Here is a 14837-nt window from a genome sequence, read left to right as displayed (position 1 = left end):
TGTGTCTATTAAGAATGCCCCAGCCGAGTCCTGGGCCATTGCATCATCCATGCAGAGTGTTAAGATGCCATCCATGCTGCTCATCAGAGATGGAATAGTACTGTATCTTCCCATCAATTACCGTTTGCCTGAGAACAGTGTATATGTCAATTGAGCATTGTCAAAAACAATGCACCGATGTTTGCTTATTTTATTGTGGGAACTGTATTACATAACTTCCAGTACTCACTGGCCTCCAGCAGATGTGAATTAAGAATGGACCATTGCAAAGACGGACGCGTAGGCTCGGCTCCGCAAGCCCTTGTTTCCCGCAACGATATCCTGACCTTCATCCTGTGATAGCGCTGCAGCGGGATGACGGTGAAAGTGCGCTGTTGCTGTTCGCGTTCCTCCGATGTCCCTGCCTGCCTGATAGCCGGAGATATTGACGAGCTAGTTTGACGGCCTTTCTAGCCCTGGAACCGGGACCTGTGTTATCGTGCACCGCCAGATGCTGCTGGAGCGACGTCGGACGGTCGAGCCGGGCCGGAGCTGGCATTCTGAACCACGCTACCTGCTGCAAGGGAAATAGACAAACCCTTATGCGGACTGCATATATCGGCCAATTGGGAGCTCACTCTGCTACTTTCTCTTTGTGGAACGCAGAAGGTGAGCTGCGCTGTGCTGACCCCATACCGGCGCTTGCCTGGCGATCGTGGCTCACCCCCGAGTTTGCCCCCGCCTTGAGCCGAAAAGGGGGAGACTCTCACAGTGGGTCACCCATTGCTAACGTGTCCGGACTAAACCGGCAGCTTGGACTCCAGCCTCTCAGTGCCGGCTTCGCCCATACACTTTTGTGAATCCCCTGACGGGGTGGCAATGGCAGCTGGCTCTTTGGTGGCGAGGGTGGGTGATACCTCGACTCAAGACTGGGTCGCACCTGCATGGACTTGAGCAGTGTGTTGGACCGTGTGTCACATCTCGTAACGCGGAGATGTTGGAACAGCAGCCTGTGTTAACCTATGGCTCTGTTCTTGCCGCTCTTGCCGATTTGAGATCCGAATGGCGAGAGGGCTCCAGAGTGCTGGGTAGGAAGCTTGACGATGCCGCACTCGCATTGGAATGTACACCACTAGCCTGTTTTCAACGCTGCACTGATCTGCCTCTACTGATTCCTGACTGGGCTACACAGTTACCACACGAGTGCAGGGAGGAGCGGTCTTTTGGCTGTGCTAGTGTTTGCGGACTGTCGTCCGCCTACCTCAACGGCGTTACAGTGTTTCCTTCCCTGCCGAAGCCTGCGATCTCACCCATGGTATCGCTACTTTTGTTTCTGGCGCCGCTGGCGCAGCTACTGGTTCCCTTTGTTGCTTACATCTCGCAAGCTCTGCTACCCCTACAATGGACTGTACACCATCGGGCGAACCTGGAAATCCCCTCCTTTGGGTTAATGGAACTATTTGTGACTGGCGATGTCCATTTTGTTTTTGGGCATCTCTTCTCTGTCGAGTGTGGCCATTTTGTTCCTTTGTTCTGCCTGGGGCGGGTCCTCTTCGGGAGCCATGTTTAGGGGGACGCTTACGAACTGGCCAAGGCTAGGAGATTTCTCTTTACAACTTGTGCTTGATTGGCCGGTGGAGACTCGGACTGGGGCGCTTCCTCAACACGTACTGCTGTGATATGTGACGACTCTCCCATTCAATTTTGTGCTTGATGCTCTCTGTTCTTGCTCTTATAAATGGGGTAGAGTGCAAACTTGTGGCTGGGGAGACCGGGAGAATTTGGATTTGGCCCTCCTCTGGTTTTACATGGTTTCCTTTTTCTCTTCTTCCTTTCCTTCGTTTCTATATTTCGGGTTCTTTATTGGGCGACAGGCACATTGCTGGGGGGGGGGGTAGGCCGTAGCCTCTGCATGCGTGTAGGGTGGGGGGTCGGGGGTGGGGAATTTATTTTTCCGTTTTGGTTTCTATGGGCCTTATTTTTCTCTTCTCTCTTAAACTCTTTTCTTCATCTATTTCTATCTTGGGTCCGCGGACGGGTTTGGTACGAGGTGGGTGACGGTAGACATGGTGCATAATGGTTGGTTGATAATCCTGTTGCATATATCCTTGTGCCGCCATGCTGACTGGGGGGTTTCTGCTTTGTTTGTTGGTCTTCACGTGACGATGTTGCCCGCTCATGTCGTAAAGGGATTGTACGGACTCTCCTCTTCTTGGTTTACTATCTTAAAAATATTTTATACTACAAAAATGTTTTAAATTGACCTTCATTACTCCTGTATCTCAGTACCACGGTGATATCCAGTGTAACTCTAATTGATTGTCATTTTGTATTGATGTGCCACTGAGTCGCCGCATTGCTTACACAAGTGCTTCAAATGGTATCGTGGCCGGCCGGATGGTTGTGGGCCCGTATGTGTTCTTCAGCAATTGCACAATAAAGGTTTACAAAAATTAAAAAAAAAAAAAAAGAATGGACCATTGCCACTCTCTTTGGCATTGGAAGTGGAAAATGTTCCTGAGCCACATTGGTGGACCCCTCTGACCTTTCCCGAGTTGCAGTGGATTAGCCGGATTCTGACAACATTGACCAAACTAGAAAGCCTGATTATTTTCTATGGGAGACTGTTGTCGTACCAGTCCAGCGGTTGGCCATGTGCGGTGCTGGACTTACTGCTGTTTCTACTTGGCAGTAGTAACTTACACACAGAAATTGGGTACCCTTCCCGTTTCCAGTGGTGGATACCTGTAGGTCTACATGTTTGTGTACCTCTACACTCAGATTTTGTGACTAGTACCGTAGTAGAATTACTTAAAAGTATCAGACTAAATTTACACATGTAAATTACTCCCAAGTGTGGGGAGAAGATGTGGCATAACGGCTAGGGTGTTCGACCTCAAATGTGGGGAACTGGGTTCACGTCTAGGCAATGACACTCAACATTCTGTGATTCTGGGCAAATCACTTAATCTCCCTGTGCCTAACAAAAATGAATGTGTCCTTATTTAACGCAACTGGTGCTCTGATACCTTCTGGTCAAGTTTCTGCTATTTAAAACTTAGAGGAAAAAGAAAAGTGTATGTTACCTTTGTGAATAGCCCTGACATTTCAGAATTGATTAATAATGAGGTTATTTGACATTTTATTGAACTTATGAGAATGAAAATAATAGCCCATATCAGTAGAGAATACGGCGATACAAAGCCGAGCCAGGGGTTCTACTTGGCTTTAGAGCCCAAGTACGATTTAAGCCCGCTAAGAAAATTCATTATCAGTCACAACAGTATAACTTAAACATGGAAAGCAACTAGAAGAAAGTAAGAGTAGGGCTGGGTCCACTCCCTTGCTGGTGTGTGATGCTGCAGTTCTTTCCTCCCTCTGGATAAGGACAAATGAACAGTGCTGCAGAGTTCATTGCACCTTTATCCCAGTCCTTGTCCCCCCTTCCAACTTCCAACTTCCATCTCCTCCCTCCCATTTCAGGTACAATGTTGTCAGATACATAACTCCACAAGCTGTGAATCTGTTCGTGGTGGTTGGGGAACCAAGGGAAGGGATGGTATGTTACACCCTGTTTAAGTGCCTGCTGAGCCAAGTGCTCAGCTAAAACCAGCATTTGTATATCAGTGAGTTCCTGTAGGGAAAATCTAATTTCCTTGTTGAGGCCTATCACTGACAGTTTTCACACTGTCAAAAGGTTTTTATTTTGTTTTGTGTCATTTATAGGGCGCGCAGCTACCCCAACGGGGTGTCCCGACGCTATGTGATTGCGGATCTCAGGAGGGGGTCAGAGATGGAGATTTGCGGCGAAACAGGAAGGTTTTCAGAGCGCGGCGAAATTCTAGTTCGGTCTTGCTCGTGCGTAGTTTAAAAGGCAACCTGTTCCATCGCTGGGCCAAACCTAGTTCAAAGGTTCTTCCACCAGAGCGAGATTTTTTGAATCTCGGAGTGACCAATAAGCCCTTGGGATTGGAGCGTAGAGTGCGAGAATTGCAATAGGGACGAAGAATTGATCTGAGGTGGGCAGATCCGTTACCCTGGGTAGAGCGATAGGCGAGTGTCATTGCCTTAAACTCAATACGTTTGTTCATGGGGAGCCAGTGCAAGTCATGAAGGTAGGAGGAGATGGGGTGTCTCCGAGGGAGACCACCTATCAATCGAGCAGCAGCGTTTTGGGCGGTTTGAAGTTTATGACAGAGGCCAGCTGAGAGTCCTAAGTAAAGTCTATTGGCATAGTCCAAATGAGAGATGATCAACACATGGACTATTGTCTTTCTATGGTCACTTGGAAGATAATTAATCAATTTTTTCAAGATTTTAATCTTAGAAAAATAGGCAGCTACAACTGATTAAACTTGACAGTTCAAGGATAGCTGTTGTTCCCAGCGAACTCCAAGATTCCTAACTGATTCTTTAGGGCTAGGAGCTGGGCTTAGTTCGACCGGCCACCAGATGTTAGAGTCGAGGGGAGACGGTTGGTTAAAAAAAGCACTTCCGTCTTAGTTGCATTCAGTCTCAGGGAGTTGCGATCCATCCAGTGGGCAATGTCCACTCCACTGAGGCCGTGATCCTCGCTGTGCTGGATAATCTCAGACGCAGCGAGGATAGAGGACAACCCCAGGCATTAGTTTTACTCGATCTATCGGCGGCTTTCGACACGGTGGACCATAACATCTTAATCCACCGTGTTGAATCCGCCGGAATCGGTGGGGCTGCTCTGTCTTGGATTAAATCCTTCCTCGAGGAGAGGTCCCAGGCAGTTAGCATGGGTCCCTTCTGCGTCACCAGTGTTCCCTCGTCCTGCGGAGTCCCTCAAGGATCATCTTTGTCTCCCCTTCTTTTTAATTTGTACCTTCAACCCCTTCTTCACTCCCTGGGTAAATGGGATATCACCGTGTTTAATTACGCGGATGATTTACAAATTATTTTTCCCCTCACTTCCCCCGATGCTGTCACTAATTTCCAGACTGCCATGACACATATCCAGCTTTGGATGAACCAAAACCAACTCAAGCTCAATCCGGGCAAGACTGAGCTCCTCCTTCCGGGGAGAAGTGCCCATTTTTGGGGCCCTCAGTACTGGCCGATTGAGCTCGGAACACCACCTTCTCCTGCTGGATGTGTCAAGAGCCTCGGAGTCTTGATTGACTCCGGGCTCACCCTCAAGGCACAGGTGAGCGCAGTAACATCTTCCTGCATGTTCCAACTGGATCACTGAAATAATATCGAGGGACAAAATATCGACTTGCCAAAATATCGTGGACAAAATATCGACAGTCAAAATATCGAGTTTGTATCTACAAACAGGTAAGTACAAAAATATCGAGTACAAAATATCGTTAACAATAATATAGATGTAAAAAATATCGACTTTATTAAAAACAGTGTTAAATTAAATTAATATTAAATTTTAATTACTAAAATATACTTAAACATACTTAAATTAAATTATAATAATTAAATAATAAATGAAAATAATAAAAATAATTTTTTACAATCTTATTTGTTGACCCTGAACCCTAAAATATACCCCTTTACCCAAAAACCCAAAACTGACCCTGAACCCTAAAAATACCCCTTTAGCCAAAAACTAAAAACTGACCCTGAACCCTAAAAATGCCCCTTTACCCAAAAACTGAAAACTGACCCTGAACCCTAAAAATGCCCCTTTACCCAAAAACTAAAAACTGACACTGAACCCTAAAAATGCCCCTTTACCCAAAAACTGAAAACTGACCCTGAACCCTAAAAATGCCCCTTTACCCAAAAACTGAAAACTGACCCTGAACCCTAAAAATGTCCCTTTACCCAAAAACTGAAAACTGACCCTGAACCCTAAAAATGCCCCTTTACCCAAAAACTGAAAACTGACCCTGAACCCTAAAAATGTCCCTTTACCCAAAAACTGAAAACTGACCCTGAACCCTAAAAATGCCTCTTTACCCAAAAACTGAAAACTGACCCTGAACCCTAAAAATACTCCTTTACCCAAAATGTATCAATATTATTTAATTACCAAATAATTATTAATTAACAATAATAATAAAGTAAATATATTAGCACATTAGCTGTAATTATTTTAATAATTAATATTATTTTTTCCCAATTAATTACTTAACAATAACAACAAATAATATATATTAAAATGTACTCTAATTAATGTAATTAACTAATTATAATTAATTAATTACCAATTAATTACTAATACAAAATATGTACAAAATTATATAAATTAATTAACTAATTATTATTAATTAATTATCAATTAATTATTAATTATAAATATTTACAAACATATATTAATTAATTAATTATTATTAAATTACTTCCCACCCTATTCCCCTATAAACCCACAACCCGCTACAGAATTACATTACGCAATTATTAAAAAAACAAAATTCATTTAATAAAATATTTTATAACATTAATACACACTTTTCACACATATTATTACATTAAAATACACTATAAAATATTATATATTATTAAAAATTCGATATTTTTGCTATCTATATTTTACACAGTCGATATTACTTCACTTACCTGAAAAACGATATTTTTGTAGTCGATATTATGTCCAGTCGATATTTTGTCCAGTCTATATTTAAAACTCGATATTATGTCCAGTCGATATTTTGGAGTCGATATTTTGTCTGTGCACCGTTCCAACTTTACAGGATTCGGAAAGTCGCTCACCTCCTTTCACCTGAAGCCTTGTTGCAAGTCCTAATAGCCCTGGTGATGTCCCGGCTGGACTTCTCGAACTCAATCTACTACGGTCTCCCTAAATCTTTGTTATCGAGGCTGCAGATCGTCCAAAACCAGGCCGCCCGGCTGGTCTTTAAAACCCCCAAATGGCAGTCGGCCCAACCTTTACTACGCCATCTTCATTGGTTACCAGTGAACGAAAGAATCACTTTCAAGGTTCACTGCCTGATCTTTAAAGCTCTCACTGGTCCCGCCCCTGCTTTCCTCAAGGCCCTTATCACTCATTATCGCCCCCCTCGCACCCTGAGGTCTACTTACCTCTCTCTCCTTGCTGTCCCCCGTTTCAAACTCTCAAGATCAGGTGGCCGCAGCTTTTCTTGTTTAGCTCCTAGGCTGTGGAACTCCCTCCCTCTTGCACTTAAGTCATCTTGTTCCCTCCTCTCTTTCAGGAAATCCCTAAAAACAACACTCTTCCCCCACTAAATTCCTTTGTTCCCCTGCTTCCTCCCCTTCTTTCCCAATCCAATCAGCGCCAGGAAACCTCTGGTGACAGAGCGCTTAAGAAATCTGTTATAACATAACATAACATAACAATGTCTCGAATGCAGGATTTAAGGGGATCAAAAGTGGTGGTAGTAGGGTTATCAAAAGTAAACAGTAATTGAATGTCATCCGCATAGGATGTAGTTTTAATGCCAGTTTTAGAGATCATCTCAGCTAACGGAGAAAAATAAACATTAAAAAGTAGGGGGCTTAATGAAGAGCCCTGCGGGACACCCCATTTCAATGTCTTAGGGGAAGACTTAAAAGGGGGAGTGTGCACTAATTGAGTGCGACCTGATAAGAAAGAACTGATCCATTTGAGCACATTGCCCTGGATTCCAATGGATTTTAAATGATCCAGTAGGATTGGGTGAGAGACGGTGTCGAATGCTGCTGATAAATCCAGCAGCACCAACACCGCTCGTGATCCTCTATCTAGGGCCCAACATACGGAGTCTGCCATCTATGAGGGCAGACTCCGTGCTGTATCCCTTACGGAAACCATGTTGGGAATCGTGAAAAAGATCATGGGTCTCAATGAAATTAGCAATTTGCTGATGTGCGAGCCGTTCAAGTATCTTAGCCGGTGCCGGGAGAAGGGATATTGGCCTGTAATTAACTGGATTACTAGGATCGGAATTGGCTTTTTTTAAAAGTGGGACAAGATAGGCTTGTTTCCATTCTTCTGGGTAATGACCTGTGCTGAGGGAGGCGTTCCAAATTGTGTTAAGGTGGGGGTTAAGGAGAGGGGCCAAGGCTTTAAATTGTTTTACTGGCCAGGGATCCACTGGGGATCCAGATCTGCATCTTAACAGCTCCTGTAAGGATGCCTCTTCTGATATAATATCAAAATCAGCGAGGATAGGACCAGACGTGGAGATTTCAGTGCAGTTCTCAAGGTGATAGGTATTATCACTGATGGGAAATGAGGCTTGTATCTGAACAATCTTGTCCTCAAAAAATTCGTACAGTTGGTAACAGAGTTCTTGAGAGGTAGGTTGTTGTCGAATTAGAGCCTGAGGGTCGGTGAAGGATCTAACTACAGAGAACATTTCTCATGGAGCATTGCTAGCTTTATTAATTCTCTCCGCTAGGAAACCTCTTTTGTGCTTAATAATTTGTTTTCGATAGTCTTTAAGGGCCTTACGGTATACCAGTTTACATTCTGCAGAATACCCAGATCTCCACCTCCTTTCCAGTGCTTTACAAAGTGATTTTTGTTGACGTAATTCGTCAGAGTACCAGGGGGCTGCAGGTGAGGCCCTGAAGGTCTTTATTGATCTGAGGGGGGCTAATGTGTCAATTGCATTAGTAATCCAGGTGTTCAGGTTGTTGATACAAGAGTCCAAATTGATAGCAGGGAGGGGGTGGCTGTCTTTAAGATGCTCTTCCATAGAGGACAGGGAGATTTTACTCCAATTTCTTCCTTGTACTATTGGGATGGAAGTAGGACGGTCTAGGCGGGTCAATAGGATAGAAAAAGGGACTAGACAGTGATCCGACCAAATTACTGGAAGGGGGGCTTCTATTGTTATATCTGGGAGATTGGAAAATATTAAATCCAAGGTATGGCCAGCCTTGTGGGTGGGATAGGCGGCCAGCTGTTTCAGATTACAGGCAGCCAGAGAAGATAGAAAATTAGAGCTGGCTAAACAGGAGAGGTCATCAATGTGTAAATTACAGTCTCCGAGTACCGAGAAATTGGCGTACCGAGCACAGGACTGAGTGATGTAATCTAAAAGAGCTGGAAGGTGAGAGAGGCTAGAAGAGGGGGGTCTATATAGAAGGAGACCTGAGAGGGATATAGAGCCCGAGAGTTTCACGCAAAAAGGAAGCCCATCGATATTATCAATAGGATCGAAAGTCATGGATGAGATTTCCCACTTGTTTTTATAGATAATGGCCACCCCACCCCCCTTTCTGCCATCTTGGCGGTTAGCACAAATAATGCTATAACCCTCTGGGATGGCCAGGGAGATGGCAGGGTTGGTATTTTCAGTAAGCCATGTCTCGGTCAGAAACAAAAGGTCCCAATCGTTATCTGATAGAGATTCATGGATGTCAAGGGAATGCTTGACTAATGACCGGCAATTAATCAAGGCGAGTTTAATGGATATAGATAAGTTAGGAGCTCTCGATCGTATCCCTCCGGGAGATTTAATAGGGACATCTAAAGTGTTAAAAAAGGAGTCACAGGATAGACAATGGTTATTCCCTCGATAAAGATCCAAAGGGCTGAGTAGATGCTGGACACATTGCGTAGGACGCAAGGAGAGTAATGTCCTTCGGTTGTAAGCAATTCTTACCGGACTTATGTATCCAGCAGCGTAATTGGCCCCGGCCGCGATCTGGTCGCGGACGGGCGCAGACGGGCTGGACTTAGGCGCGACTTCGGCGCGCTGTCGGCGCGCCCGCTGTGCGCGTCCGGGAAGGAGGTGAAATTTTTTGCAATGGGGGGCGTGGGAGGGAAAACAACTAGAACTCCACCCCCAGCCTCGCTCCAATATGGCGGCTCCGCTTAGTTACGATGCTTCCTGCCTCAGCGCCTTAATCGGCTGAGGGGAAGAATGACAGTGGAATGTGCAAATAAGCAGGCAGGTAAAATCAGGGGTCCAAATAAGCAGATCAGTTTTTTTTTTTAAAACAGCGAGCGTCTCTGTCCTCGATGTGTTGCTTCCCACCTCAGTGCCAGAATCGGCTGGGGGGAAGGATGTCATATAGTGGGTCAGAATACTGTGCAAATATGCAGGCAAGAACAAGCAGGAATCACAGAGGAAAATAATATTTTAAAAGTGCGAGCACCTATGTCCCCGGCTTCCGCATCAGTGACCAACAACAATCAATTTCACCATGGGGGCAGAACCCTCTTTTATGCAATGGGGGGCGTGGGAGGGAAAACAACTAGAACTCCACCCCCAGCCTCGCTCCAATATGGCGGCTCCGCTTAGTTATGATGCTTCCTGCCTCAGCGCCTCAATCGGCTGAGGGGAAGAATGACAGGAATGTGCAAATAAGCAGGCAGGTAAAATCAGGGGTCCAAATAAGCACATCAGTTTTTTTTTTAAAAACAGCGAGCGTCTCTGTCCTCGATTTGTTGCTTCCCACCTCAGCGCCAGAATCGGCTGGGGGGAAGGATGTCATATAGTGGGTCAGAATACTGTGCAAATATGCAGGCACATACAAGCAGGAATTACAGAGGAAAATAATATTTTAAAAGTGCGAGCGCCTACGTCCCCGGCTTCCGCCTCAGAGACCAACAACAATCAATGGTTGGGGATCGAAAGGGTAATTGTAATGTACAGCGTAAAAATAGCAATTTTCTAATTGCTATTATTTGCGAATCGCAATTAGGAAATCGCTATTCCTAATGTCTGAAACTTTCGAATTTCATTAGCGATGCATAGTGGGTCCCAAATAGACGTATCTCATGAATATTAATGAGGTAGGCCGCAATTTGTGACCCACTACGATTCGCTGCCATCCCAAGGATAGTGGCCTGCTGGGGTCATCAGACCACAATGTTTGTGATGGCTTTTAATTTTTTTTATTTTTAAAAAGCATCCCGTCTTTCTTAAAGGAAAACGGATGCGTTTCAAAAAAATAAATAAATGAAACTTTTAAGTTTCAATTTTTAAGATTATGAATGGTCCATTGGACCACTGCCAGCTCTTAAAAAATATTGCCAACCATCCCTAAAGGGGAAAGGGTCCATTGGTGACCCCTTCCCATTTGCAAATTGGTCACCACCATTTCTCAAATGGTGGTAAATTGCAAATAACATTCATATATACCATTTCAATTCGATATTACGAAGGGAATAACTCAAAGTCGCCCTTTTCAAATAGGGAATCGCAAAATCCAAATTGCGATTCAGTAACAAGTTACTGAATCACAATTTTGGCTTTGTACATCCCAAAAAGCATTTTGGCAGTTGCCAATGTACTTATTCTGTGATTTGGGCCCTTTGTGACTGCAAAAATGCTTCCCTCATCTAGCCTTAGGTGATTTGCCCATAATTGCAGAATATTGAGCCTACGTTTGAACCTGGTTCCCCAGTTCCAAAGAATAGAGCTCTGGCCATAATGCCACACTCCCTCCCCCATGTTGGCGTTTTTAATGTTTTAACATATTGATGGTTTTCATAGCTTGTAAAAAATACAGTTGTGTGAGAACTCTAGGAAACACCAACATTGCTGAATTATTGATTGGTCAGACATGCCAAAAGGCAATGCGTTTGTGTTGGCGTTTTTAGAGTTTTAACACAATCCTGGTTTCGATAGCCTGTAAAACTGAACATTTTGTGAATAATTTAAGAAATACCGTCACAGGAGCATTGTCTATTTGTCACAGATGCCAAAAGGCAAGGTGCCCGTTTTTGTAGCCTTACGGTTAGAACGGTCGACCTCAGAGCTGGTTAACCAGGGTTGAGTCTCGGCAATGACGCTCACCATTCTGTGATTCTGGGCAAATCACTTAATCTCCCTGTACCTAACAAAAAAAATTAATGTGTCCATCTGTAACGAAACTGGTGCTCATGTAAAGCTCTCTGATACCTGATATCTTCGGTCTAGTTTGCACTATATAAAACTCTATTTAAAATAAGTAGGTTTTCACAGCCACGGTTCCATACTAAGAAGGACGAGTCAGGCTCATAATCTTTTGGGCTGCAGGGTCCATGAGTAATCTGAACTGAGCCTGAGCCAGGCATCTGGCTAACCCAGGTTCAAGCTTTCTAGGGTGCACATATTAGAAAATAAGCATGAAGGGTTGAACCTGTGATAGATAAACTGTGGAGAAAAAACATTGTTTACAATTATCTTCTTGACTGAAAATAATGTCTTCATTTTTCTTTAGGCTCTGCGCATAAACTGGAGTTACATATAAGATTATTCTGCCGTAATGTCCTTCTCCATCACTGGCCGCATCAAAGTGATTCTGCATTTTGGCTTACACGTATCCTAAAACCGTGGCCTATGGTTAATCAGGCCAGATTACTGTTCATTATATTCGGGCCTACCTCTCCTGTAGATGGTAGGTAGCTAATACCAGCAATTTGGAGCTCTGTTTGCTACTGTATTTTCAATGGATGTAGGGTTTATGCAAATGTCTTGTTTTTTTTAAAGTAAGTTGTATTGTGTAAAAGCAGGCATAATGATGAGAAGATAAATGCGGATACTTTAAATTTTGTGCTATCTGTATGCGAAATAAATGCATGTCCACCTATTTAGTGTAGTAACATTCTCCTGCTTGTGAATTTATTGTAAAGTAACCCCCAGATTCATCCAGAACACATTTTGCGATTCCTTAATAGCGAAAAATACCGATTTGCTATTAAGGAATAGCAAAATGCTATTCATCAAGAAATCACTTAAAAAATAGCGATTTCTAATAATTCCTTAATTGCGACTCGCAAATTGCGAGTCGCAATTAAGGAATATCTCACCATTTATTCCTATGGGCCTTGAGGCCCATAGGAATGAATGGGAAGACCATCTCAATTTGCTAATCGCAATTAGCAATTCGCAAATTGAGATTGCGATTTCAAGGGTACAGGGGTGTGTTGCACCCCTTAAATTGAAGTGTGCACATATGTTGTGCACACACATGCCCTTAGGGCATGCGTGTGCGCAACATGAAACTTTGAAAAATGCACTTTAGTGCATTTTTTTGCTATTTACCACGTAGTTGGACTTCGCGGTAAATAGCAGCCCCAGATTGCGAATTCGCAATTTTAAAAAGGTTCATGAATTGCATTTAAGGAATCCCAAATTGCGATTCCTTAAATGCAAGTAATCGCAATTTAGCGAATTCTAGAATTGCGATTTTTGCATTTGGAATGATGAATCCCAAATGCAAAAATAGCGCTCGAAAAGGGCCAGATTCTCAGAATCTGGCCCTTTGCGAGACGATTTTATTTGATGAATCTGGCTGTAGGTCTCTTACAATTTTTTAATAGAATGCAACATTCTCCAAAATGGAATCTTCTGTAGATTCACATGCTTCGTTGAATATTCCTTACCATTTTGGGATCATATTTGAATTATTCTTACATTCCAACCGTACATTTGGGACAACTTTTCATTAAATAGTAATGTAGCAGGTAGGGATCATATTTGAGGACTTTAATGCATTATTCTTAAACCTCAGTTGCTCTTGGCAACGTATAAGACTACTTTGGATTTGATAGTACTGTAGGAATTGTCCCAGCATTTTAATAGATAGAAGACGTAAAATTTGTTCTGCAGTGGGTAAAGAAGTATTAATATATGCATCAATTTAAAATGCCATACACAAAATTTGGATATATGTGTTTTACTTATTTTTAATTTAAATGTTTTTTTTTGTTTTTTAATTAAACATAATTTTTTGTAATATTGCCTATTATTTTCTGTAGGGAGATATCCTCCCCAGTTGTGGAGATTTCAATAACAGGCTGAAAATTACTAATAGTAACTTTACACTCATAAATTCAGTTTTAGGAGTCTCTACCTCTTATTTGAGTGGGTACAGACTTATACGTTACATCTAGGTTTAAACTGACACATAGAAATTGTAAATTTCATTCATGGAGAGATTTACACAGAGGTGTAAATGTGTTATAGTCCAGAATAATGAATGATAAATATTGAGTTACAAGAATATTGTGACTAAAATATTGAGAGCCAAAATATTGATGAGGTAATTACATATAAATAAGTATAGATTTACTATTCTTAACAATACATCTCCATATCCTGAAGACACATATTGTCAAGGTACATAGATAGGGAACTAAGTATAGAAAATCTGTACTTACTTGTTGATATTTTAATTCTCAATATGTTCATCTAAATACATGATATTCTGTACCTGTACCATGTAGGTGTAGATCTATGTGTATGGAGATCTGCATTTGCATACTTATATTTGTGAGTAGGGCCCTAAGAGGTACAGAATCTTGAGGCATGTTAAGGTTGTCTTCTATAACATTTGTTAGAGCAAGATCTTTTCAGGGATTTCTGATATCCTTTAGAAGGACCTCGGCTGAAAAATATTTACATTTCTGAATGTGTACTTGAAAACTTCAAGGGCTTGATTCACAAAGGGTCTTTGCACCTGTAGCGGAGGCCACACAGTCATAGGGGAGTCTTCACACTCAACATTGAGGAGCTTCCATCCACAAGTGCGGAGACTTGCCCATGACTGAGGCTACGATCCATACCTATAGAGAGTTCCTGTAGTCTAGTTGGCTGCTGATGAGGGCCTGGGTGATGGTGCGTCTGGAGCTTAGTGGAAGACGTTTGAAGATCTTGGGAAGCAGTCAGAGGATGAAGAAGTAGGAGGAAGAGGTGGAGTTGATCTGGGCCGTCATGGTTAACTTGTTGTCCAGGATGATGCCTAGGTTTCTAGCATGCTCAGTCGGAGTTAGAGTGGGTCCGAGTGCCGTGGGCTACCGGGAAGCATGCCACAAGGAGATTTGTTGCTGAAGATCAGTAACTCTGTCTTGTCTGTGTTGAGCTTCAGACAGTTGTCCCTCATCCAGTTGGTAATGTCTGTCATGCAGTTGTGGAAGTTGGTCTTGTTGTTGGTGGTGTCTTTGGCGAGGGAGGGATGAGCTGTGTGTCGTC

At 43.1% G+C, this 14837-nt stretch overlaps 1 protein-coding gene across 1 annotated transcript in view; it reads left to right on the top strand.

Moving 5' to 3' along the window:
• FBXO47 (F-box protein 47) overlaps nucleotides 1-14837 on the top strand; it is a 1324472-nt gene that overhangs the window by 881630 nt on the left and 428005 nt on the right. Inside the window, exon 6 of the mRNA XM_086919858.1 lies at nucleotides 12085-12261. Coding sequence (XP_086775984.1) covers nucleotides 12085-12261 — 177 coding nt within the window. The remainder of the gene's footprint in view (nucleotides 1-12084; nucleotides 12262-14837) is intronic.

This window comes from Lissotriton vulgaris, chromosome 5 (assembly GCF_964263255.1).
Source record: "Lissotriton vulgaris chromosome 5, aLisVul1.2, whole genome shotgun sequence".
Taxonomy (NCBI): Eukaryota; Metazoa; Chordata; class Amphibia; order Caudata; family Salamandridae; genus Lissotriton; species Lissotriton vulgaris.
The sequence above is the reverse complement of the archived record's forward strand: the minus strand, read 5'-3'. Positions and strand labels throughout refer to the sequence as shown.